The sequence below is a fragment of the Asterias rubens genome, chromosome 18 (assembly GCF_902459465.1).
Source record: "Asterias rubens chromosome 18, eAstRub1.3, whole genome shotgun sequence".
Classification (NCBI taxonomy): domain Eukaryota; kingdom Metazoa; phylum Echinodermata; class Asteroidea; order Forcipulatida; family Asteriidae; genus Asterias; species Asterias rubens.
Window position 1 is genome coordinate 7671242 of NC_047079.1, and position 27741 is coordinate 7698982.

The 27741-nt window shown below is 37.0% G+C and overlaps 1 protein-coding gene across 3 annotated transcripts; it reads left to right on the plus strand.

Moving 5' to 3' along the window:
- LOC117302221 (chloride channel protein 2-like) lies at window positions 1–26322 on the plus strand. Of its 3 annotated transcripts, XM_033786050.1 has the most exons (24): window positions 1–48; window positions 4403–4541; window positions 5219–5350; window positions 6384–6512; window positions 7728–7861; window positions 11106–11183; window positions 11477–11681; window positions 12557–12641; window positions 13855–13956; window positions 14811–14895; window positions 15353–15496; window positions 16036–16219; window positions 16749–16846; window positions 17347–17462; window positions 17796–17932; window positions 18648–18823; window positions 19262–19313; window positions 19619–19647; window positions 20882–20965; window positions 22296–22391; window positions 23602–23637; window positions 23815–23919; window positions 25128–25214; window positions 25539–26322. In XM_033786050.1, the coding sequence occupies exons 1-24, from the start codon at window positions 1–3 to the stop codon at window positions 25647–25649; spliced, it is 2592 nt and encodes an 863-aa protein (XP_033641941.1). In that variant the 3' UTR covers window positions 25650–26322. The 3 variants fall into 3 exon arrangements, with proteins under 3 accessions (XP_033641941.1, XP_033641942.1, XP_033641943.1); XM_033786051.1 differs by lacking the exon at window positions 20882–20965 and having other exon boundaries at window positions 8–48; XM_033786052.1 differs by lacking the exons at window positions 20882–20965; window positions 22296–22391 and having other exon boundaries at window positions 8–48.
- Window positions 26323–27741: the final 1419 nt, after the last annotated feature.

The following is a 27741-nucleotide window of genomic DNA, read 5'->3' on the forward strand; positions in this document are numbered from 1 at the left end:
ATGGCGCTCCAACCCGACAGGCGAGAGCTTGGATATGAACAGACCTTGGTAAATATCTCCCTATTCTGACTTTAAATTGTGGGTTTGGGGGAAATTGATATAAATGTTAATATTGACGATGCTTTTAAGATTACTCAGGAACACATTTGACGTTTTCGTAGGGTGAAATATTACGTTGAAACATGGGTTGAAACGATTGTTAAATGTAAACACACGATTTGACACGTACCTCCTGTACATAATATGACGTACCGGCGGTTGGACACGTTTGGTATGGTATTTGTAATTTAAAGACCAGTATTCTCATTTTGGTGTATCCCAACTTGTCATCGAATTTGCAAGAGAAAACTGAAAGAAAAAACACCCCTTTTGCATTGCTTTGTGTGCTTAAAAAGGCTTTAAATTAAGCTGAACTCTGTATCTGTTGAAACGAAAGTGAAGTATTTCATTTTAATCATTGACGGATTCCTCATTGACATTTGTTGAGTGAGTTGTGAGAAAAATGCCACCCAGCTCAAATTCCTCAAAAACTATGTTACTTCAGGCAGAAGGAGCAGTTTCTCACAAATTTGTATAATAATCAACAGCTCTCCATTCCTTGTTACCAAGTTAGTTTTTATGCTAACAAATATTTTGAGTAATTACCAAGGCTATTCTATTTCTAGTTTAGTGTCCAGTGCCCTTTAATTTAAAAATTAACAATAAAAATAGCGTCATGAATTCACAGAAGTTGGATTATGTCAAGTCAGTTAGTACTGACTACCTCTATTTCTTCCTCTATGCTCACTCTGAGCTGATCAGGTGACGCTGACTAGTAAGAACAGGTACATGTATTAAGGAATGTACATAGTGACAGTGGACACTGTATTGGTAATTGTCAAAGACCAGTCTTGAAAATTTGAGCTCAATCGGTCGTCGCAGTTGAGAGATAATAATGAAAGAAAAAAAACCCTTGTCACGCAAAGTTGTGTGCTTTCTGATGCTTGATTTCGAGACCTCAAATTCTAAACTTGAGGTCTCAAAATCAAATTTGTGGAAAATTACTTCTTTCTTGAAAACTACGCCACTTCAGAGGGAGCTGTTTCTCACAATGTTTTATACTATCAACCTCTCCCCATTACTCGTAATCAAGAAAGGTTTTATGACGATAATTATTTTGAGTAATTACCAATAGTGTCCACTGCCTTTAAGCATGGATATAGAAACCTATGTCTACCTCCAGATGTATTAAACTTGAAGACACATTACACTCTTGGTAATTACTAACAATAATTGTTAGCATAAAAACATACTGGTATTGAGCAATGGAGAACTGTTGATAGTATAAATCATTGTGAGAAATGGCTCCCTCTGAAATAACTTAGTTTTTGACAAAGAAGTAATTTCTCACTCAAATATTCCTCAGCTGTGGTCTCGAATTCAAGGCATCTGAAAGAACTGGTGTCTTTGCTTACATTTATTCTCTAGCAACTTCGATGACCGATTGGGTTCAAATTTTCACAGGTTTGTTATTTTTTTTGCTTGTGTTGAGAAGACTGGTCTTTGACAATTACCAAAGGTTGTTCACTGCCTTTATGATGACCACACAGTCATGTACACAATGTGGTGCATTGACTTTTCCCAACATGTTTGAGGATTGAAATCCTTCCTTCTACCTAGTACTATTTATAAATAATAAACTACACACACAAAAATTGGGAAAGATTTACGTTTGCTGTCACCACTTCTTTACACTAACCACAAAAGGAATGTAATGTCATTTTCAGAGTAAAATAAGATTTAAGAAAGATACCAATTTTTTTCACTACAAAAGAAAAAGTGGTGGCAAGATACAGAAATTATAGTACTTTTCAAATCCATTACCGATTATTGCATGTAATATACTATATTTATTGACCAAACCAACAGCGGACGAGCCGCCAATTACAGGAAAGGATACCAAAAAAACCAATAAGAAATATTTATAATGTTTCATATTATTGTGAATAAAGGCTATACAAGTCTTATTAAAAAAAACAATGTCCTTAACCTTTCCAACCGCCTTACAACCAGAATGTTCCAAGACTCAGGCAATGCCATTTGATCTAAACAAATAGGAATATTGAATTGACTCACTACAAAAAAAGTGGATTAATTCTACATTTGTTTTCCTTTTTTTAAATTATGGCTCTATTTGTTGTTGAAATGAAGTCTAAACTTGTAAATGGTGTGAATCTCATCTTATGAAGTCACAATCACAACTGATGTTGGCTTTGAACTAGACTAACAGTTTTCACGATAAAATTTCACACTAAAAGTCCCAACAAACAATCGCAGCGCAGTGCTGTTCCGGATTCATCCGGCACAAACAATCGCAGCGCAGTGCTGTTCCGGATTCATCCGGCATGATATCCTGCAAAGAACCACTTCAACAAAAAGCCTATTATCCAACAGCTTTATTTCACGTAACTTCATCTCTTTGTGAACTCCTGGAACACGTTTCCTTCCATCCTGCAATCCACATGTGGACTGTTTAAGAGGAATATCAATTCCGACCTTTAGCACGCCTGAGTTATTTTCATCTTTTAAATGTTTTCTTCTTGTATCCCCTTGGTACAGCATTGTTTGGTGTGAACTTGTTTTAAAAAAATAATAGAAAATCCTAAAATCGTTTAATTTCCAAGCCTGGATGACCATGCAGAATATTCCCATGGGAACACCATTTTCCATTAGTGGAGCTCAGGATCCATCCATCCAAAGATCCTTTCATAATCCTCCTTTGGTAATAAATGTATTTTCCAGTTGAGTTGACATACCGTATAATTTATAAACTCCTTCAACTGCATGGATTATGTAGGTTGACATGATTGCACTGAACCAACTGTAAGATGCGTGTATCACACACATTGCAAGTTGATCTAAATTCTCATTAAAAACGTACAGTGGGTGAATGGGCAGAGATGTCGTCAGATAAAAGTTGGACTGTACACTGTGTTGACGCACTGACTGAATGCCATTATCTGAATGCCAGCAAAGTTCTATTAAAACGACATCATTGATTGATCTGTCAGCAGGAGGGTTGAGAATGCGATTCTTACAAAAGTATTTAATTAGAATGAGAAAGTGTTTAGGATTGCATCAAATAAAAGGGAAATGAGATGTTCATGACTTCCTAAATCAGTGACTAATAATAATTCAAAGCACTTTAACTGTGTGTAAGTAGATTTTATCAGTACACTGCCAATTTGTTTGTCTAGAACCAAGTTTGCAATAACAATTATCAATAGTGATTCTCAAGTTCAAAAAGGGACCACACTGAGAGAAAAAACTTGGTTTGTTTATCTTTATTTAAAACATGAAAAACATCTGGAAATGCTAGGCCTACATGTATTTGTTTCTCATTTGTTTAGTACTCTCAAATTAGCCATCATAGCAGGAAAAGGATATGATCAAAACAGTCCCGACTCTTGGTATGGTTGACAGTGTGACCAAAATGCATTGTTTAGTAGGCATTTTATTTTGCTACAACTGCAACAGAATGAGTCCTTCGTTTTAGAACAAAGAGTTGTGGAAGGTTTTACTCAGTCAGATATGAGAAACGTTTGTCGCTGGTGTTGTTTTGGTGAGGTTGATATGAGATGTTCTCTCTGCATGGGAAACTTCATTCAATTCCTCAACCAACATTTGAACTTTTGATCAGTCAAACTATCAAGCTTTGCATATTATTGACGATTTAAATGAGGGGAGTACTAAAGCTCACTGATTCTGAGTTGACCTAAGTGGATTTATACAAACTCCAACCATCATGGCTTTTGTAGAGGGCGATTATACACAAGGCTTCAAGGCTTTCCTTCATGCCATGCCGCACGTACACACCAAGCTTCATAAGAAACATTCCGATTACGATGAAGAAATGGGTCTGCTTCAGGACACACCCAAGAAAAGCAGGCACCGTAAATGGCTTTACAAACTTCCGTCCTTTGGTGCTCATTTAAAACACAGCTCACGACATGGTTACTCAAAACTCAGACACTCATGCCCGGGACGTTTAGCCGACAACAGCGTCAATCTTGACTATCCCTCAATTTCTGAGTTACATACAATACAAGCCAAGGTGGAAACGCCTGGTAAATGTGTTTCTAAGACAACATCTAGAGCTTCAAGTGAGTTACCTCACACCAGCATTGGAGATGCCTCTCATTGTAAACCTTACATTGAGCTGAAAACATTCCATAAACAAGTCAAACAAGAAGCCAACAATAAAAAAGAAGATGCTCGCCCAAAACCCTATCAGCGATTGAGACGAGTGAACAAAGGTAGCTCAAATTATGGCACCACTGATAGCGTTGCGTTTCATAGCCGAGCAATGAGAAAGTTATCCGATGGTTGCGTTAATATATCTGGACTTCCTCGTAATCCACAGATGTATGGCAGATACCGACAGGAGTTGAGTCAATTTGCTAAGAACGAAGCGGTAAGACAGAAAGAGGAACAGAAACGACAAAGACAGCTTGATGATGAGTTTAGACACTATAAAGGGACATGTTGCTACACTTTTAAATGTAAGTAGATATTTCAGAAAATTACAAAAAATCTACTCTGCGGTAGCAGAGAAGTCTCCTGAATTCAGAAAAATAGACTCTGCGCTACTGTAGTAGAATATGAAGCAAGACAACTTCTCAACAACAAAATCTACCCAGCAAATTTTCTACACATGGTGTTACTCCAAACCAAAGCATTGATACCTCACCATGCAATGCCTCAAATCCAATACATAATACAGGCCATTGTTTTGTTTTTTCAGATTTGTACAAGTTTTGGCAAACTCTATAGTATTTTATTTAATTTGAAAATACTCCTTTTTAGTTCCCATATTGTTTTATTCTTATGCTGCATAATTTGTTTTTCAATAGTGATGCTGAATTTATTTTATGTAGCTTCGATCATCAGCCATGGGATACACTCATATATCATGTATAGAGAATCTGTAAACCTCTAAATAACATCATTTATATTCCGAGGGCTTTGTTTCAATTCAAACCAACATGGGGATATCACCACCTGTTTTGGGGTTTAATTCAGGATTGTTACTTTGTATATAATCACACCCCTGATGTAGTTCCTACTTTTTTTCCAAACATGTCCAAGGGCTAAATATCATACTGGCTCTACCAACTGAACTATCTATCTAATGTTGGAACCAACCCTAATTTGTCATTTATATCTTTCTTTGATACAGCTAACTTAATCTGGTTCCGTGACTTTGTCTTCAGCAAGATCGGAGAAGATTGGATTTTTCTTGCTCTTCTGGGTATAATCATGGCCCTATTATCTTTTGCCATGGACTACGCTATTGCTAAATTCCAAACAGGTAAGACAGAGAGTTCCCAAGACAATGTAGGATGATGGTATGCAGCTTCCTTATAAAGTCATTATTTGCCATTCCATACATTCAGAAAAAGGTCTTCTGATACTGTCCATCCATGAGCCCCTCCAGGAACAATCATGGCACTATTATATTTTGCCTATTACCAAATTCCTAACAGGTAAGAGCGAGAGAATTGACTGTAAATAAGTTGCTTATGAGTCATTAACAGCCATTCCAGACTTTCAGGAAAAAAATCTTTTTCTAATACTTGCCAACAATGAGTATTGATTAATGCCTAAAAGAATTATTTTCATAGTAATCTACCTCCATGTTATTACAAAGATGAGAGACATTTGTTCTGAATTCCAAACAGGCCTGATACTTCAAGGAGGCATTGAGGGTGACTGCCTCCATGCCCCCTGGTCATTGCCTTGGTGCCCTTGAAATGCTACAGTAGAAATTTACAATTTCCTTAAAAGGGTGTCCTTTACCAAGAAGAAAATGCCTTGGTGCCCTTTGCCCTTTTAAAAGACGCAGCATACAGCCCTAACAGACTTTTTAAGTCTGCTTGATATCAATAAAACAGCATTCCTCTTTGCTGTGTTGGAGTCAAGACGTCAAAGACTGAGACCAAGACTAAAACCTCATCTTCTGAATGTATAATCAAAACCTTTACTCGCTGCAGTTTCTGAGTCCTGCATAAGAAATACTTCCAAAGGTTTGGATTTAAATTTCAAACTTTTTTGTCAGCGCTGTTACTGTATTTAAGATGACTGGTTATTTATTTATTTGTTTGTTTATTTAAAGTCTGCTTCAGTTAGTCATAGATATATTATACTTTCTTTTGTACTTTTATTTATGTTTTGCTTGTACAGCGTCGCGAGCATCATGCCTGAAGGACCTGAGCGCTCTATAAGAGGCCACTGTTATTATTATTATTATTATTATTATTATTATTATTATTATTATTATTATTATTATTATTATTATTATTATTTATTTATTTATTTATTTATTTATTTATTTCTACCGATAGCTCAAGTACAACTCTACTTAGTCATGAAGGGGCAGCCAGTTTTACAGTACTTAGCTTGGACCGGATTCCCAGTAGCTTTCATCATATTCTCAACGGGATTTGTCCACTTAGTGTCGCCAAATGCCATCGGTAAGAAGCCTCTCAACTTTCTTAACAAAAAGTCTTTGATTGCTCCGCGCCCCAGATCATTGCTCCAGTAGAAATTTCAAATTTCCTCACACTCATAGGGTGCCAATTACCAAGGAGAAAATGCCTTGGTGGCCTTGGCCTTTCAAAAAATGAAGCATATAGGCCTGTCCATATGTTTATACAAATATTTCCACTGTATCAGGGAATAATGTATGTTATACTCCGTTGGAATCGGAAAAAGTTGCATTAAATTATTCCCTTCCTCTAGCCATCAATGCTTTCTTTCTAGGGCAGTGCAGTTACCGATGGTAAAGAGAGACATGCCAGATACACTGGGCGAACCCACTCTTTTAACAATAGGTGTGCAAGGGGGTCAATTTCACAAAACTCTTCCTAACCTAGGACTAGTTTTTAGGTAATGCTAAGAGATAGGACTAGTCAAAAGTTAAGACTAGTCTGATTAGTAAAAGAAAAAGACATTTTCTCAAATTCTTTCGACCTCATTAAAAACCTATTTTTATACTTGTTGCAAGCCTGGGTTTTCCTTGGAAGCAGAAGCTGTTACACTGTACGTGTGTCCTGGCCTTCAAAATATTTCAAAGACTTTAAGATTTGACAGTGGACGTGGGCTTTGCAAAAGGTTTTTGTCCTCTCAAATATGAAATTCAATGCCCGTTGTTGAAGATTCTGTAAATCTTTTTGAATAAGATTCAGAGGTTCTTATTCTCTTGCCCAAGTAGGCCTAAGACTAATATGTTTAGGATGTTGTACTTTGTTGTAAATTGCATCCATGTTCAATTATCAAGGGATCATGTTGGCTCAGTGGTTTCTTTCTCTTCTCTGGCGTACACTTCTGTGGACCGAATCCCACCTCGAACCAGAGACTTGATTGGATTTTCAATCCCCATCTGATTGCACAAGGCTTTTCCGTTTAGGTTTTCCTCCCACATCTAATAGTACTGAACATTCCTTCTCATAATTTCCTATTCATCTGTTATTGGCGCTAATTGTGCTGTTGGATACTGTGTAAAATGTGATTTGCTTTGTGTATTTTCACAATTTTTGTGTAGATTTTTTGTAATGATTTCGTTTTGTAAAGCGATATGATCGTGCTCTTTTGGAATAGCGCTATATAAGCACTGTTTATTGTTCATATTTATTTTAAAAAATTAACAATGAAATAAATGATGAGATTTTTGTTGTGTTAATTATAAGGCTCTGGGATCCCTGAGATGAAAACTATTCTAAGAGGAGTCGTCCTTAAGGAGTATCTGTCATTTCGGACACTCGTCTCCAAGGTGGTTGGCGTGGCAACATCACTTGGGAGTGGACTTCCCATTGGGAAAGAGGTAAGGATATTTTAATATATGGCGCTTTATAAATGCTGTTATTATTATTATTATTATTATTATTATTATTATTATTATTATTATTATTATTATTATTATTATTATTATTATTATTATTGTCATTATTATTATTATTATTAGTGTGTAAGTGGGTAGGGGTGTAAGTGCAGGGGGGGGTGTTTAAGTGGGGGAGGGGGTGGTTGAAGAAATGGACCTAAAGAGTCTTGGCACTTTTTGTAACACAAGACACAATGTCCGCAGATTTACTTTAGTTTGAAGATAATGATAGTAGAAAGCTGCCCATAAGATATGACTTGCTGAGGTGCTGTAGTTTTTGGAAAATTAGTTAGACAATGAGTAAAACAATTTTTTTTTAGCAGAAAATAGAAAATACTGAAATGCTTTTTTTTTTTTTTATTGTATAATTAGTTTATATAACTATTGAACAATAAAAATACTAATTTGAAATATAAATCAGTTGTGTACCATTTTCATATGCCAGTAAATATTCTCATAAGCCGGCAAGAACAAACTCAAATTTATGCTGGACTTGTCCATTTAACTCAAAATTAAACCTTTCACAAAATGAGTTCTGTCCAACCACTAATTTGTGGAATGGAATGAAAATATTCCCTTTTGTGTACACAGAAACCTTATTAAATCTGGCCTACACGGGTTCAGACAGTTCTCTGCGGAGTGAATTACGTCCTTTGTTAAACACTCTAGTTTGATCAACACAAAAAGTCAATTATAGACCGGACAGTTTGTTAAGCAGATTAACTAGCTAGCCTTTGACAGTACCCTGTGTTTATAAAACCAACAATGGACAAAAGAGAAACATCTTCTCTTGGCGATGGTTACTCTACTCCAATTACACCCATGGCTTGACGCCCCCTCTAAAGAAGGAAGCAATAAATGATAAGTGTAGAAAGACAGGAACACCAGAGCTCAAATCCAGTGCACTTGACCATTTTGCCACAGCATGCCACAGTTCGCAGATAAAGGACACACAGATATTGCAAATAAGTATTTGACAATCCCTTGTTTTTATGAAAGGCTAATGTGGCATGAAATAAGAAGTTAAATTGTTCCTAAAGCAGACATGATATTCTTCCTGCTTAAGTCTGTTTTCTGATTTTGTTTGCCCTTGGGAAAAGTCTTAAAGAATGTGATCCTAGCCTGAAATAATCAATTAGAGCCTGCATAATGTGTACATTAAGGTAAGTCTTTAATAATCAATTAGAGCCTGCATAATGTGTACATTAAGGTTAGTCTTTGTACTACACAATACAATAGTCCTGCCTTTTTTTCAAGGACTATTAAATATCCAATTAAGCAGTTTTCTCTTACATGGTGAATTCAGAGAATATTTCTTCTTACGGCTTATGTTGAAAGCTTTGCTTACCGGCTTTTGCATGTTTAAATCAATTCGACTGTAGCTAATAGTGCTGCCCATGTCAGCTTACAATTTATAGTTCAATGTTTTCACCGGTAAACTTGGTGATCAGTCTTAAGCCTGTAAGAAGATATTTTCATCTTTAAGTGGACTTATTTAAGCAGAAAACAGCTGCTGAGGGCTTTAAGGGGCACTGTCATTATGATCAAAGTGAGTCTGTTGCCAGATACTTAAAGGGGCACTGTCATTATGATCAAAGTGAGTCTGTGGCCAGATACTTAAAGGGGCACTGTCATTATGATCAAAGTGAGTCTGTTGCCAGATACTTAAAGGGGCACTGTCATTATGATCAAAGTGAGTCTGTGGCCAGACAATAAATTACCAACTCTCAGCCAGTTACTGCACATGCTAGCACGCTAAAATGACGATGCCCTTTTAAACTGTTGTTTGTGATGTGTCGATTAACGCATGTTCATCTTCTATCATGACGACGGTGCCGTAGGAATTCTTATTCTTAAGCTGCTTACAGGCTTATGTAGAAAACATCTGCTTACAGGTTTTATTAAAGATGCCCGTGGTCCAAACTTCATAAACTCTGTCAGCATAAAAGCTTGCTAAGCACATACAAATCTGGTTTAACAGAAAACTGGTTACCAGCCAAAATTGCTTAAGGTTTACATTGTTGCAACTGGTGCCTCACTCATCTAAGCAGTAGGCCTATTATGTTCTTAACAGCTATATTAAATTGGAGTCCGGTAGTCCAGGTACATTACATGTAAGTTTGGAAGTATGGAACTGTACAATTAGTGTAACTGGAATACAGTGTAAATGAAACACAATGTATGTGACAAATAGATGACACTGTACGCGTAGGTGGCTTGGAGAAGTGAAGGACCATGAAGGTGTTGAAATAATGACTCACTCGGGCCCAGATTCCATTTGTGCACAGTATAAATATTGAAGAAACAGGTCGCGCTGTGTTTACTCCAGGTGTTTTGTATCGTTTTATTTGCTATGCAAGTTTGTCCCAATCAAGGCTAAAAGCCTTTTTGTAAGGGGCTACAAGGAGAACATATTTAAGATGAAAATAACTCAGGGGAGCTGAACGGAATTGATATTCCTCTTAAAACATTTCAGATTGTAGGATGGAGGGAGAAATGCACCAATCAAGGAGTTCAAAAGAGATGCAGTAGGTGGATAAAGCTGTCAGAATGACTCTTTGTTGTAAATCTCAGCAAAGCAAGATTGTATGGTTAATTTTCTATCAGTGTCCTTGTGTATATTGTCAGGTTAAGAAGTGGGTCTCGGTTTGCTCTGACCTTGTCCGATAATTTGTTTCTTTCTTGCAGGGTCCGTTTGTGTTTATTGTCAGTGCTTGCTCTATCAACTTCTCTAAGAAATGGGTCTGTGTTTGCTCTGATGTTGTCCGATACTCTTTTTTATTTTGTTTCAGGGTCCAAAGTGCATATTATTGTCAATAATCTAACAACTATTCTATAAGAAAAGGGTCTCTGTTTTCTCTGATGTTGTCCGATACTCTGGGTTTTTTTTTTCAGGGTCCAAAGTGCATACTGTCAGTAATCTATCAACTATTCTATTAGAAATGGGTCTAAGTTTGCTCTGACATTGTTCAGGGATTTGTCTTTTTATTTCACAGGGTCCGTTTGTGCATGTAACCAGTGGTGTACTAGAAGAAATGGGTCTTTGTTTGCTCTGACATTTTCCGATAATTTGTTTTTTTCTTTCAGGGTCCATTTGTATGTATTGTCAGTGCTCTATCAACCATTCTATAAGAAATGGGTCTCAGTTTGCTCTGACGTTTTCCGATACTCTCTTTTTTTCTTTCAGGGTCCATTTGTGCATATTGCCAGTATTGTATCAACCATCCTCAGCAAGCTTATTGTTACATTCAAAGGGATATTTGAGGTAAGACAGATTTATATTCAAAAGACTGCACAAGTCTCACATGAATAAAACATTGACCTTATTTAAGCGTGTGATATTTTGACCCGCCTCCCCACTGCAAACATTGACAACCACCATCACAGAGATAGAACACTTAGTTGGTAGACCATTGTCACTTGAATCCAGAGTTTGCAGGTTTTTAATCTTGTTTGAGTTAATAATCCTTGTTTTCATAAAGGCAGTTATAGGTTGATATTCCAAACAAGAAAAGTTTCCAATCCTACAAACTAATTATGAAGTTTATATTTGATTAGAATGAATCCAGAAACAGTGAGATGTTAGCAGCAGCTTGCGCTGTGGGTGTCTCCTGTAACTTTGCTGCTCCTATCGGTGGGGTTCTCTTCAGTATTGAGGTCACCTCAACGTACTTTGCTGTAAGGAATTACTGGAGGGGATTCTTTGGAGCGGTGTGTGGGGCGTTCGTTTTTAGATTGCTGGCCGTCTGGAATAAGGAAGAAGGTATGACCTCAATGTCATAAAGCCTGTAATGTAAGCGGGGCACAATTTCAACTTGCTTAGCAGCAAAAAATGTTCGCTTAGCAAAAATAGGTTACTGGTCAGAACACACAGTTGCCATTGCTGTGACTAGTACCATGGTCATTTCTTGCTTAAAGACAGTGGACACTATTGGTAATTATCAAAGACTAGTCTTCACAGTTGGTGTATCTAAACATATGCATAAAATAACAAACCTGTGAAGTTGTGTGCTTTTTTATGCTTGATTTCGAGACCTCAAATTCTAAACTTGAGGTCTCGAAATCAAATTCGTGGAAAATAACTTCTTTCTCGAAAACTACGTCACTTCAGAGGGAGCTGTTTCTCACAATGTTTTATACCATCAACCTCTCCCCATTACTCGTAATCAAGAAAGGTTTTATGATGATAATTATTTTGAGTAATTACCAATAGTGTCCATCGCTTTAACTACAGCATGTACAGGGTGATAAGAAAACAAGCAAACCCACATTTGACTGCAGTTTTTACCTACTTGAACAGCATATTTCTACTATTTAATTACATGGTATCAAAATGTTGATCTTTAAACATAAGTGACAGAAAAAATTATTGCACATTTTATTTTTGAGATATGGTAGTTTAAAAACTTCATGTGGCACTTGTGTTTGTCAACGGATGACTTTATTCCATCCGCTTAACTGACCTCTGGAATAATTGTAAACATCGTTCATTAAAAACCAATTTCTAGGATTCATTAGATCAGCCTTCATTAATTGTCATTGATTACAAAACATCCAGAAGGAAATTACTGTTTTGTTTCTATGTATAAAGAAGTAAGCGGCCTGATCTGATTGAACTGATTTAAATTCTGATTGCAGAAACGATTACAGCGTTGTTCAAGACCACATTCAGAGTGGATTTTCCTTTTGATCCCCAGGAGTTGATTGCTTTTGCATTTATCGGGTGAGTGCCATGAATGAAGTCCATGTGTGGGAGTCAGTGTGATGAAAACTATGACCTTAATTCTATGCATAATGTGTGTCAAGTTTGTCATTGAAAGATGTCTTGTCATAAAAGCAATTTAATTTTCCAATTTATAAAGCTTATAGAACCCAAAATTTCTTAAAGAAACTGGACACCTTTGGTAATTGTCAAAGACCAGTCTTCTCACTTGGTGTGTCTCAACATATGCATAAAATAACAAACCTGTGAAAATTTGAGCTCAATCAGTCATTGAAATTGCAGGATAATAAAGGAAGAAAAAAATACCCTTGTGACGTAAAGTTGTGTGTTTTCAGATGCTTGATTTCGGGACCGCAGAATCCAATTCTGTGGTCTCGAATTTGAAAGCAAATAATTCTTTCTCTCGAAAACTAAGTTACTTTAGAGGGAGCTGTTTCTCACAATGTTTTATACTACATGTATCAATAGCTCTCCATTGCTTGTTACCAAGTAAGTTTTTATGCTAAAAATTAACTAAAGTAATTGCAAATAGTGTCACGTGCCTTTAAAGGCCACAAAAAGCGTCATTGTGATGAAAACTGTGACCTTAATTCTAAGCTTAATGTGATCAAGTTTGTCATTGAAAGATATCTTGTCATAAGAGCAATTTAATTTTCCAATTTATAAAGCTTATAGAACCCAAAATTTTCTTAAAGAAACTGGACACCTTTGGTTATTGTCAAAGACCAGTCTTCTCACTTGGTGTGTCTCAACATATGCATAAAATAACAAACCTGTGAAAATTTTATGCTAAAAATTAACTTAAGTAATTGCAAATAGTGTCCCGTGCCTTTAGAGGCCACAAAAAGCGGAGCTCGAAGCAGCATACAAAACCCAAGGACAGTTTTTTATACAAAGCTCCATTTGTGTCTTAAAAGAAGATTATATCTAGCACCCCCCCCGCCCCAAACCTTGATGTCAGAAGATGTCAGACACACTGTAAATAATACACACTTCCTTCATAGAGCTGTTCTGCTTAGTCATTGGAACTACGTCTTGCCTGGTGCATGTTTCCCTCAATCCAACAGTCTAGACTGAATATCAATTCCAACCTTCAGCTCCCCGTAGTTATTTTACCAAGAGTGGCTTTAGCCATGTTTGAGGCAAACTTTCATAAACAGAGTAAATAAATCAAAAAGTCATGATAACTTATTGGTGCATTTTTCATCTGCAGTATTGCGTGTGGTTTCGGTGGAGCTCTGTTCGTATTTCTGCATCGACGGATTGTGGATTTTAACAGAACCCATAAGAGAATCAGCACTTTCTTGGTCAAGAAGTGAGTCCAATTTACAGTCTAAAGATATATATATAAATTGAAGAAATTGCAGTTTGCTCGCCCTGTAATCACCTTGGACCAGCCAGAGGGATCCAGCTAGCTTAATGTTTCACTACACTGCCAGCTTGTTCACTTTTCCATATTTCATATTAAATAAGGATGCATTTTCTATGTAACCATTAAGATGTTGTTAAGGGACTGTATTAAAGGCTTGGGAAACTGGATTTGCAGATCCCTTGAATGTCGTATTATAAAATTGAGTTACATATACACGTGTAGTCAATCTGAGGAAAGTACAGTTCTTGAACTCAACACAATACTTTTTTATTCATCAGCCTTCGTCTTTCTTAACATTCATTCACCAACTTCTAAACATGGCATCCTGTATCCTAACTGTCACATGAGGGCGCTACTACAGTTTTTTTTAACACAACAACTAGCCAGGCGGACCTCTTGGAGACAATTTTGACTGATCTTTGGGTATTTTAAGTGCCACTTGGCAAACTTAGTGATGGCCACTGAGCATGCTTAGTGGTGGCCATCTGAGAGCTCAGTGGTCTCTAATGATTAAGACGTCTTCTCTAGTGTCTGCAAACAGACAGAATGAAATTAAAAGTTATGCATAATGCATATTAGATTGAAACATGGCCAGCATAAGGTTACTAACCGAACTACCATGTCACAGGTACAATTTGTGACTTGTAAATGTATGCTGTTTATTTCTGCTTAGCAGACAATTAGAAAGCACTATTTTATCCATAAACAGCTCTGTAAAATTGGGCCCAAGAGATGTTTTGATTCAATGCTGATAATGAACCGACCTGTAAGATGTTCATCTTATCCTTATCTTTCAGTCGTTTCTTGTATCCTCTGCTGGTGGCTTTTGTCATCTCTTCCATCACATTCCCTCTCGGGCTTGGTCAATTCATGGCTGGAGAGGTAAGATGGTCAGCACAACTTTCATTACAATTGACCCTGACCTATCAAAATCCTTCAACACCAAACATATGGTGTGTCATGGGCTAGCAGTTAAGAGCACTGGATTCAAGCGTTGGTGTTTGATCAGCAGAGTGTTGGTTTGAGTCCCGGTCATGACACTTGTGTCCCTAAGCAAGACACTTGACCATGATTGCTTCGTAAAGTTGGGGAGGTAGTGCTTTCTGCTCTACCAGCCAGGCTACTGATGGATGATACCCAAGCCTACATCCAAATGGACTACTTAAGCCCCAGAAATAGGTGGAAACGGCGTGTAGCACTCACCTTGAAATTGCCCTCCGGCCTTGTGATTATGGCGATTTCTCCTTAAAGTTATTTTTTAAATGAGAGCAAAACTCAGAAGTGATATGTTTTAGTGTGACAACTAATAGTATGAAACTGTATCTGATTGATTTTACAGCTAACACAGAAGCAGCAGATTGATGAGCTGTTTAGTAACACAACCCTTGGTACAGATCCAGCCAATGTGAATGAAGAAAATAAATACAAACCTTGGCATCGTCCTAACGTCTTCGTTACCTTAGGGGTCTTTATCGTCATGCAGGTAGAGTATTTATTTTGTTTAATTAAATTTTATTTGTTTTCCTTTTTATTTCAGTGCTCAAGTTAACACAAAACAATACAACAAACACGAACAAAATTACATACCAAGAAAAAACCCCAAAAGGGAATAACGGACAGTCCGGTATACTGGTGTCTTGTATTAAAAAAGTCATTTTTACAAGCATTCCATATCTTATCAAACTTTTGCAGGTTGTTGTCCGAAGCAATTTTTTTATCAAATTCTTTTCAGCATCACTTTCTTCTTCTACTTTCAAGCGCCTAGCATCCTTTGGTACTTTGGTGCTATATAAATCCAGTTGTTTGATCAGACAAAGAGTTTAGGACTAGTCCTAACTTAGGACTAGTCCTAGGAGAGTTTAGGACTAGTCCTAACTTAGGACTAGTCCTAGGAGATATTAAAAACTAAAGGCTAGTTTTAACTCTTTGTGAAATACACCCCGATCCACCTATCTTACTTTGGTAATTTGGCACTCTATAAATCCAATTATTTGATCGGATCCACCAATATTCAATTTATAGTTCTGGATGACAGCTCTAGCTGTGACTCTACCAGTTCCTGCCGGTGTCTTCATTCCAGTCTTCACACTAGGAGCAGCATTTGGAAGACTGGTAGGAGAATGTATGGCTGCCTGGTTCCCACAAGGCATTCATACTTCAGAAGGAATTATCAATAAGGTCATACCAGGTGGATACGCTGTCGTTGGTAAGTAAGATCAGGTCATGTAATAAGACGTAAAGGTCAAGTCTCAAGACATTAAAGCCATTGGACACTTTCTGAACAGAACAAAAATTAAAAGTTCACAGATTTACAAATAAGTTACAGGGTTTACAGAAGGTAATGGTGAAAGACTTCCCTTCAAATATTATTCCATTAATGCTTTACTTTCTGAGAAAACAATAAAACAATTATCCATTCTCGATATTGAGAATAACAGATTTATTTTAAACACATGTCATGACACGGCGAAAAATGCGAAAACAAGGGTGGGTTTTCCCGTTATTTTCTCCCGACTCCAATGACCGATGGAGCCTAAATTTTCACAGGTTTGTTACTTTATATATAAGTTGTGATACACAAAGTGTGGGCCTTTGGACAATGCTGATTGCTTTAAGGGTTAGTCTCAAAACATTAAAGGCACCGGACAAATTTAATAATTGTCGGAGACCAGTAATCTCACTTGGTGAGTAGAAAGCTGAGGTCAATACTCTTGTTTTGCTTTGTATATTTTTAGGAGCGGCAGCCTTATCAGGAAGTGTAACTCACACCATATCAACTTCCGTCATAGTCTTTGAGCTTACTGGACAAATAACACACATCTTACCTGTCATGGTAAGTGACAACAGACAGAACATTGTCATTACAAAGTGACTCTTTCAGCGGCTGCTTTTTTTGCCTTATGAACCTAAAATGCCTCCTTTTTTTAATTTTTTTTTTTTAACTACTTCTGATTGAAATAATGTCATTTTCGGAGAACGTACATGTATGACCTTGGCACTGAAAGAGTTAAGAAAGTCCCTGGTAACAGTTCAAAAGTTGTCAAAAGATTGAACTGTGTTGATTTTTCTCTATGAATGCAACTTGAACCGATGATGCTGTTTCTTGGTTAGGTTCCTCTATACAAATTTAACCCCAAACCAAGTTTTTGACATTTTTCAATCTATGTTTTTGCTTACTCAGATGGCAGTATTGATATCCAATGCTATTGCTCAGTTATTACAACCATCTTTCTCAATCATTGTTTTTGCTTACTCAGATGGTAGTATTGACAGCCAATGCTATTGCTCAGTTATTACAACCATCTTTCTAAATCTTTGTTTTTGCTTACTCAGATGGCGGTATTGATTGCCAACGCTATTGCTCAGTTATTACAACCATCTTTCTATGATAGTATCATCCAGATTAAGAAGCTACCATACTTACCTGATATCAGCCACGCTGGAGCCAAGTAAGTCTTTCATCTTAAATAGTAACAGTAGGCAATCCTTTGATATCAATCAGAATATTTTGCACCTAAACCTGCTTTAATTGATTTACCCAGTTTGCCGATAGGGAGATCATAGATATTGGGACTGGATGACTCAGTTGGTAGAGTGCCGGTGTGTTAACCCGCAGGTAGCCGGTTCAAATTCGGCTCATCTCAAACCCAAGATTGTATATCCCTTTCCGCGGGATATGTTGATGACCTTATCAATGAATGGCTAGAAGCAATACCATCAATTAATAATAGAAAGTTTGTTATCTATTACATTTCTGAATGATTATTGTTTCTTTATTATAGGACTTATGAGATTTTTGTTGAAGACATCATGGTACGATACGTGAAGTTTATCTCTTGGCTGTCGACCTACGGTGACTTGAAGGAACTCTTGGATACCTCTCCAAGACTTCAATCCTTCCCCTTGGTAGACGCTCCAGGTAGGCCCTCCTCTCTCTCTCCCATCCCCCTCCCATCCCCCTCCCATCCCCCTCCCATCCCCCTCCCATCCCCCTCCCATCCCCCTCCCATCCCCCTCCCATCCCCCTCCCATCCCCCTCCCATCCCCTCCCATCCCCCTCCCATCCCCCTCCCATCCCCCTCCCATCCCCCTCCCATCCCCCTCCCATCCCCCTCCCATCCCCCTCCCATCCCCCTCCCATCCCCCTCCCATCCCCCTCCCATCCCCCTCCCATCCCCCTCCCATCCCCCTCCCATCCCCCTCCCATCCCCCTCCCATCCCCCTCCCATCCCCCTCCCATCCCCCTCCCATCCCCCTCCCATCCCCCTCCCATCCCCCTCCCATCCCCCTCCCATCCCCCTCCCATCCCCCTCCCATCCCCCTCCCATCCCCCTCCCATCCCCCTCCCATCCCCCAAGATGATATGTTGCCTGTTGGTGTGTGGATTGGATATTTCTACCCTCAGTATTTTCCTGAGTTCATACAGTATTACTGCAAGGTATGTGGGACTATGTAGGTATGAATTATGAGACCTACTCCTTTTACATACCACCATGTAACATGTGTAATGGTTTACAAAATGCTGTGGCGCAATACACTGCTAATCAAACCAGAAACACCCGGGCTAACCCCTTCTCTTTTCGATAAGTGTACTTATTCCTTTTTTCTTAATGTATATTTGTTCATTCATATAGAGTCAATGATACTACTGGGATCAGTACAGCGTAGTGAGTTAGAGTACATGTTAGAGAAGAAGATTGGTCTTGCAAGACGTCTTGTTGTAGTCCAAGAAAGGAAGAGAGCTCAAGGAGCTGCTGAGGTCCAACCAGGACCATCGGATCGATTCTCAGTCGTGTCATTCAATGCTAAGGTAAGTTAGAGGCATCTTCTAGGAGGTTAGAGCCGTCTGTCTCCTGAAAGATTGAGATATTAATGATGCTAGCTGGGGTAGTCTTGAGTTACTTTTAGTTCTCTGTTGGCTGGAGGGTTGAATCCCCCCATGCTGTGGTTTGGGCATTGGCTTGGTGACCAGTCTTGTTTCTTTACCTTGTTCTTCCATTCTAAGTGCTATTGATCAATTGGCTGTTTTCAGAGCCAACACTCCCTCAAAAGAGAATAATTGCATGGTTGTACATGCAAGGTGACTATTGTTTTGAGTTTGTTCTTGCGATATCTTAAATGAAAGCTTTCAACTTTCCCACATCTATAAAACTACGTATTTTAATTTTATGTGTAATTTTGTTTATGTCAAATCAGCCAGAATTCAGATGTATGATTTTGACGTAATAATCTGTTTCTTATCTTGCAGTCCGATGATACCAACTCACAGGCAATCTCAATCAGAAACAGTGCTGATAATCGTAAGTTTTTTACTTTGAAGTTCCATAAATTTTTACCAATATGTCAACAACAAAAATTTTGAATTTATAAATTGCTGTTTGTCCTGCGAGGTCTGATCAATTAAGAAGTGCAGGCATGATATTCTTCCTACTTTGGTCTGTTTTCAGATTTGTTTGGCCTTTGTATAAAATCAGAAAACGTGTGTACATGTAGGTCCACCCTTGTACTCAGTAAAATGTCTACTTGTTTCCAAAAACCAGATATCATGCCCAGAAGACTCGTTCTGTAACTATTTTCCTGAATTTTGTTTGTTATTTTGTTTCAGCTTCTTCAGTCAGTCAGAGTAACTTAGAGGTAACTATAAACATCTGGAGTTTCATTATTTTGTTTTTCTCGTATTGTCTCCTAGAAGTAAAACAGTTTCATTTTATTTGTTGATCACCTGGATGGGACTTATACATGTTTCTCATTTCAGTATCTCCACTGTGCTATAAATTGGTTCTTTTCCTCAAAATGTGATTTATGTATGGCTCCAAACATGGGTTCACATTTTGTTACAGAAACACAGATTAACTCTTGCTGGTCTTGTAGTTTAACGAGTGAAACCATTTTCTATAATTTTTTGGGTACAATATTGGTAAAACATCCTATTCACAGAACCTCAGACTTCCACAAAGTACGATACCTGCTAGGCTAGCATTGGGTGGACAGGTTTCTTCTCTACAGAATTGTGCACGAATGTTAAGCTTATTTTACAGGTTAGAAGAGAACTTTGCTTCTGTGCTTAGGCATTCCATGTTTACATAGGCATTCTTCGCTTACACAGCTTGTGCAGAAATTCGGCTCTTACCTTGCGAAGAATGATGATTGCAAGCGCAGAATTTGGCAGTAAGCAGAGCCATAAAATGAAGCTGTTTATCTATGATTGGAGTCATACGTTCAACCAGTTTTCATTCTCTAAGGTTTTAATCTCCTTGGTGTTAATCATTTACATTTCCTTGGTGCTAATTTGAAACTATTTTTCCCATCTTTTCTTTTCCTCTCTGTTGAATGTTGGATGATATTTGTTAACTTATTTGTTATAACTAACATGTTTTATACTTCTGTTGAATACAATTCCCTGATAACCCTTTTACTTCTTACTTAATATCAATATCTTATCCTGGTATTTCTATAATTTTTTTTACTAAATGATTAATTGGTTTTCACGGTACCTCTCATTCACATATGTAAATTCACTTTCCCTACTTTATTAATTGGTTTTCCCGGTACTTTCCCATTTGTATGTCATTCACTTTTCCTGCTAACTTAAATTGACTTTCCCGGTACTTCCCTGCAATCCCATATAAATATATATTTGTTAATTCACTTTTCCTGCTAACTTATTAATTGGTTCCCGGTACTTGCCATTTGTTATTCACTTTTCCTACTAACTTATTATTTGGTTTCCCCGATTCTTCCTTGTTATCCCTGTACGTGATCATTTCCTTTGTTTTCCTTGTCTTTTCCATGTGCTGTATTTCACTCCTTGTGGCATTGCAACTTCCTCCGTATTTCCCCACTCCTTCATTCCTTCATTCCATCGTAGCTTTCCCTCCAAGTCCTGCTTAGGAATTCCCCCCGCTCTACTCCTCGTTCTTCCCCAAGGAGTTCCTTCTCTGTGACTGGCAAGGTAGGGCAAACACTTCTCAAAGAAGAAAATCATGAATGAAGATCAGGGATGAGATTGTTCAGACTTTTGGCTGAATTCAGACTTTTTATGTCGGCCTAGTGAAGAAAATCAGACATTATTTTTTTCCACAATTAAAGAAATCCTTCACATTGGTCCACATCTCTGGTGCTTTTGATACTGTTTCCAAAAGCTCCTTGGAATCTTTAACCCCAGGGGTTACCAAATGTTAGAAATGGCATCATTTCAACATACCTTTGAATTTGTATCCAAGTTTCAGACTTTTTTGTTAGTAATGACTCTCACCCCTGGAAGATGTCCAATTAATCAATCGTAAATCATAAATAATTTGCAAAGCGCCTAAATCAAAAGTTTACTTAAAGGTGCTGAGGCACAGAAGAAATAAAAAGTCATTTATGGTAGGCCTCATGAATCAAGTGGGCTTTCAGAAGTTCTCCCTTGACAGTAGGTTGCTGGCCAAATGCAAGTTATAACTTGAGCAAGTGAAAATGCTGGCGGACTATTAAAATGACAAGCTATAAACTGGTCCCGCTGACCAGTCCTTGACAAAGAATTTCTTCTGCTAAAGATTTGTTCCCTCGCATGTTGTTATCCCTTTGCATGGTGTTAATGTGGTCTGATTGCTTACTGTTAAATGAACTTTCTGTGAAATCATGTTTATTCCGAGTTTCACTAATTCACTCTGTTTTCTCCTTCACTTAATTTGGTCAGAGTTTTTCCCACAAAAATGTGTGCCTTTATACTTAATTGCAAAATGAATGTTTGCTGTTTATCTGTGTGTAAAATTATGGCTGCTTATCTGTGTTGTTGTGCAATTGTGTTTGCTTGAATGAATGTGAAATGATGACCCCCATCTGGAGTTGAGCAATTTAAATCTTCTGTTGACTTATCTTGTTGATTTTGATAATGATTGCAGGCTATACGTTATTGGAATGGTTTGTCCTTCAAAACAACTGTTTTATGAATTTTCAGCTCTTTGTAAAATAACGGATGAGAAAAACTAATGATTCACACCTTCCCCTACTGGCATTGGATATTCACTCTAACCATCAATGTATTGATCAAATTACTTTCAAAAGTAGAGTGCAATGAGTGGTTCTAACCCTAGACATGCTAGACCAGTTATGTGTGATTTTTCAAACATGTCCATAAACGTACTTGTCCTGAACACAAAGTCATGCAGTAGCTTTTAGATTCAACTGATAGAAACACTTAAATTAGAACACCATTTAGCGTGACCCTTCACGATGTTCACACTGTATGCCATGCCACACTGTTTTGTTACATGTCTATTTTGCTCGCACCACCTAAGGGAATGTTAAAAGCATTTGGATCCAGAGACAGCGTTCTGAGCTCAAGTAACGACTCATTGGATGGTATCACTCGGAAACCTAAGGTTTATAAACTGGTAAGTTAACCCAAACGCACCTGCTACAGGTTGCGAACCATTATAGCCTAGATGCATAGAGTGGCTTATTCACCCATCGGCATGGGATTTATCAGGAGTTTTACTGATTTCAAGATTTTTTCAAAACTCCTTGAGCCTTCAAGTTTACTTGAAAGGAGTAAAGTAGTCACCAAATGGGGGTAAGAAATAGTCCACAGTGTGTCCAATCTGTAGTTTTGTATTGGATTTTGTAGGATTTGGGTCTAAAGTAAGGGTGGCCAAGACCCTTTTTCATATCTTAAGGAACTTTCATTCAATCTCATCCCTGCCCTTTTAAGAGCAAGAATTATAGATGTAGCTGTAGATGAAGTAACTTTAGTTCTGTTTGTCAGAAGTCACTCTCCAAACAATTGAAAAAGTTTGAAAGCAGCTGAATTAGATTAGAGTGACAAGATGGTGATTGTGAAATAACCTTCATAATTCCGACGGTGGTTGAGATCATTCGATGATCAGATGATCTCAATCAAACTCAGGGACAATAAGATTCAGACAAGCTTCAAAGTACCAATTCTGAAGACATAATTGATAACATTTTATACTGACAGAGCTAACACTCTTTGCGTCTGTAACATTTTAATAAATGCTGCCTCTAACTCAACAACCATTAGGCATGGTTTTTATTTGGTTGTATTAACAATCTTATCGATGTTGGCTGCAGTGTTTTTATTTGGCATGATGAATGTAGCATTTAATGTCACATTTAAATTTATCCTTGTGTTGTTCACCACTCTTCCCAATCTGTCGAGTTAATGTTTCTAATTTTATCTTAATAACTTCTTCCTTGTCTTTTGCCCTATTTCCTCTGTGGATATAATATAACCATAAATTATGTGTTTTTAATTTGTATTTTGTATCCCAAAAGCCTCTAGATTGTTAGTTTTGACACTTTTACCTCCTAGCGAAGTAGAGGAGAAATGCTACATAACATTAGTTATAAATGAATTAACACCAGTGCTATCATCAATAAAAATAATCACAAAACTGTTTTTTATTAAGTATTGAATTGTCTCCATAGAAAAAAATAACTTGCTCTTCCGGTTTTTGTAGAACTATTACTTGTGATATATTTTTTATTATTGTACATGTATATTATTGTTGGCACTTTTGTGGATTTGTGCTCTTTATAATTTGTCATTATTATTACTATTATTATTGTTATGATTTCTTACAGCCGATTGGTGAGTTTGAAGACATGACAGGAGAAGAGGTACACACTACTATTACTCAATATTACTTTTTATTCAGACTGTTTGGGAGGTTGGGGGTTGATGGGGGTTGTGAAAGAACCTCGTATGATCTGATTTACGCCCGAATTATTATGCTTACCATTTGAGCAGTAGAGGTGAAGTTTGATAAAACTGATGATCTGTTTTAATCTTAACAGCTTGAAGAGTGGGAGACAGAAGAGTTGAAGCCTCAATTGGATTTCAGTGAAGTTCATATCGACCCGGCTCCTTTCCAACTTGTTGAGAGAACATCTCTCCATAAGGTAAGTCATGAAGACTCCTCTTTATTCCGACAACTCTATATTCCATCACCCCATGATCTGACACTCCCATGTCTCGACACCCCTTTTTCTGACACCCCTGTGTTCCCATCGTATATTCCGACAAACTTATGTTCCAAAAACCCCATGTCAGAAAAAAATTGATATTGACTGTATATATTCTATAATTGCATTCGTTGTTTATTATTTATGTGTTCAAAGCAAAGTTTTGATTTGAATTAACATTTTTAATAATTCTTGACTGTGATTTTTACATTGTTTTGCTTCACCGTAACATGAGACATTTGTCATTCATTTTATTTGATGGTATATATTTGATTGTGAGCTTTTTAAATGCGTTCTTGTTACAGCTTTGATTGTTGTATGGTGTTATTGCACCTTTCTTGCCTGTAAGGCTTGGATATCTATTGTGCTTATATTTTTTACTATTTAGCTCATACCAATTAGTAAACTCAAAGGAAACTGTATTTATTCATCATTAATATTGATATTGTCAAAAACTAACGCCTTCGCATTTAATTAGTTTGAGCATTGAGTCAGATAAAAGCTTTGAAAAGCTATTGTGTCCATTTTATCCTTACAAAAAAAATATTCGAGAGCCGATTATTGTTCCCAATGGGAGCTTGTACTTTTATACAAACATTACCGAAAGGGTAAAAAATAAATATTAAGCTATCTTTTAAAAATGAACTACGATTCCAGTTGTTTACTGCAAGAATCTTGAAAAATTGGTTTTCAGAAACTCGGGCGGTGCAGGGACTAGAGGGTTAAAATAAATAAATTAAATTTTCTGTCTCCCCTGTTGAAACTTGTTCCCATGATAGAGACAGATTTCCCTGGGACACCCCTCAATGGGACTGAGGGTGTCTGCTTTTGAACAATTTTGTTAGTCTTATTTTATACTACATAGCTGTATATTTAGGTAGTACATTTTTTAATATTTACAATGTAGGGTGTATTGTAAGTTTTTTGATGTAATTTGTAATTATTTCTATCTTTATGTAGTTTTAATGGGATTTTTTTTTTTAAATGTGCTTTTGAATAATCCTCAACTATCAAGTTTAGTATATTTTCTTGAATTTTTGATTACTGTTATCCTTGCCTATTGTTATTATTATTAGATAAGTAGCTGTAACATGTACCCCTATTGTTATATTTAACAATGTACTATTGTTCTTTCCTTTTGTTAGTGTCACTCCATGTTCTCATTACTTGGTCTGAACCACACCTATGTTACAACTCTTGGACGATTAGTAGGAGTGGTGTCTTTGAAAGAGGTAAGACACCTTTGGATTGTACAATTGATTCCTTGCCCGATGACAGCATCCTGTGCCCAGATGAAAGACTGTACGCCAACCTTCGGGGGGCTCCAAGTGTTGTTTGTCACAGTAACAGGTCCTTAGAAAATGGCGCCTGACAAGAACAAATGGCTTTACTATTGCATTTTTATTGATAGATTTAATGTCCCCCTAAAAAAAGAAATAATAATAATAATTAAAAAAAAAATAATAACAAAATGTTTGGTGCTGTCAAGTATATTATCTTAAGAAGTAGTATAAGACTTTGTTGAAGATTGATGATTGTTGGATTCTTTCTTCCAGATCCGGAGAGCCATTGAGAGGACAGCTCAGAATAATCGTAACTCTTTCCGGCAAAGTAGCAGCCATCCACCGCTGCAGAATACCATCCATGGAGAAAACTCAACAAGTTGACTCCTTAACAGCCAAGAAAGCCTCTGAATCAAACAGTATGACCTTCCCCTTGCCCTTCCCATCTCCACTTTAACTGATATATATTATAGAATAAAGTCAGAGCCGTATATTGACAGAGTTACGGACCAAACTACAATTTGAAAAATTTAACGTACCAAAAAGTAGAGTTACTTGAAATTTCTCTCATCTTGATTAATGTTTAAACAGGCATGATGTTCCGATTTTTGGGGCCCTTTGAAAAACCAGAAAAATGATGACTAAATTGAGGTCTAATGGAACGTATGTGGGTCAACCATTGTACTGAATAAAATATTCCTACTTATTTGCAAGGACCAATTATCATGCCTGTATAATGATTCGGATACTATCTTGGCGTACATAGTACATGTATACCAGCTAAAGAACCAAAAAGTAAAGAATAGTTTATGATTATATTATTTGTACAAAGAGACTTTACTCGGGGTCCTCACTGGTAAAATTAATGTTACTTCAAAATTATATTAGTTGTTACTATCTGTTGCTATGGTGAATAGTTGACTAATTTGTGTGATTTTTTAGCATTCTTTTATAACTAGATCAATGTGATGTGGTTGTTTTGACATCGCAAAGTCGTGTTGAATTACTCCTCCAGTCAGATATAATATATCTATTATATATCGTTGCGGTATCCGCTGAAAAAACATAGGATTCTAACTGCCTCGGTAGTCTAGTTGGTAAGACACTGCTCTAGAATTGCAAGGGTCGTGGGTTCGAATCCCACCCAAGTAACTGTTGCCTGTGATATTTTTTTCACAGGACTTTGGAAATTAATGAGTATACAGTGCTAACACACACCAGATATATATTCATACATACTATATAACAGGTTAATATTTAACCCTTAAAGTCAGTGAACACTATTGGTAATTACTCAAAATAACTATTAGCATAAAACCTTACTTGGTATCAAGTAATGGGGAGAGGTTGATAGTATAAAACATTGTGAGAAACCGCTCCCTCTGAAGTGATGTAGTTTTCGAGAAAGGAGTAATTTTCCACAAATTTGATTTCGAGACCTCCGATTTAAAATTTGAGGTCTCGAAATCAAGCATCTGAAAGCACACAACTTTGTGTGACAAGGGTGTTTTTTCTTTCATTATTATCTCGCAACTTCGACGACCGATTGAGCTCAAACTTTCACAGGTTTGTTATTTATGTATATTCTGAGATACACCAAGTGAGAAGACTGGTCTTTAACAATTACCAATAGTGTCCAGAGTCTTTAAAGAAAAACAATATGAAGGGAAATATTTTATAGACACCTTGCCAGAGGTGTGTAGTGGAAGAGTTACAACACGGAGGGACTAGTTTTCGGTGGTCATGTTGTTGTTGGACGCCATTTTCAATCCAAATTCAGAGTTATTGAACAATGTCACTAATTGTTTGAGAACATGACAAAAGGAAAGACACTGAAAATTACATCGAACATTTTGGGACGATAATTGTTTAAAATTTTCCCCTTGACTTTTGTATTTACATGCCATATTTAATGCAGAACATGCATGTAATTTAAATGAAAGCTTACGACTTTATCGAATCCAAGAAAATAGCTATTGTATATTTTAATCTGACTTTGGTGGTAAAATCGGCCACAAATTAGACCTAGCATCGAAAAGGACTGTCATGCCAGTGCTACATGCCAGATTAAATGTAGAATGCATGCTATCATTACATGCACATGTATATTTAAATAACCAGCACTTAAACTACAATTGATTTCGTTAAGCTTGTATAAACCCAAATTTGCTTAGCAACAAAATATTGCTTAATGTGAAACTGCCCTGTGGTAAGTGTAAAAAAAGAAACGATATTTTTTTATAAAGCTGGTGTGTATTTAAAACATGTTGCTGCCCTCCAGAATTGTACTGAAAATAAATTAAATCTTCATTATTTGTTGTATCGAATTCTTCAAGTTGATGGTCACAACTTTACAAATATATTGTTTCGGGGGATGAGAAATTTTGGTTTTCCATTTTTCTCTTAATTGAAATTTATGTTCAGTTTACCTTTTAATTTTGTCCTTTATTTTATTTCACTTTGCAGACTCTTACTT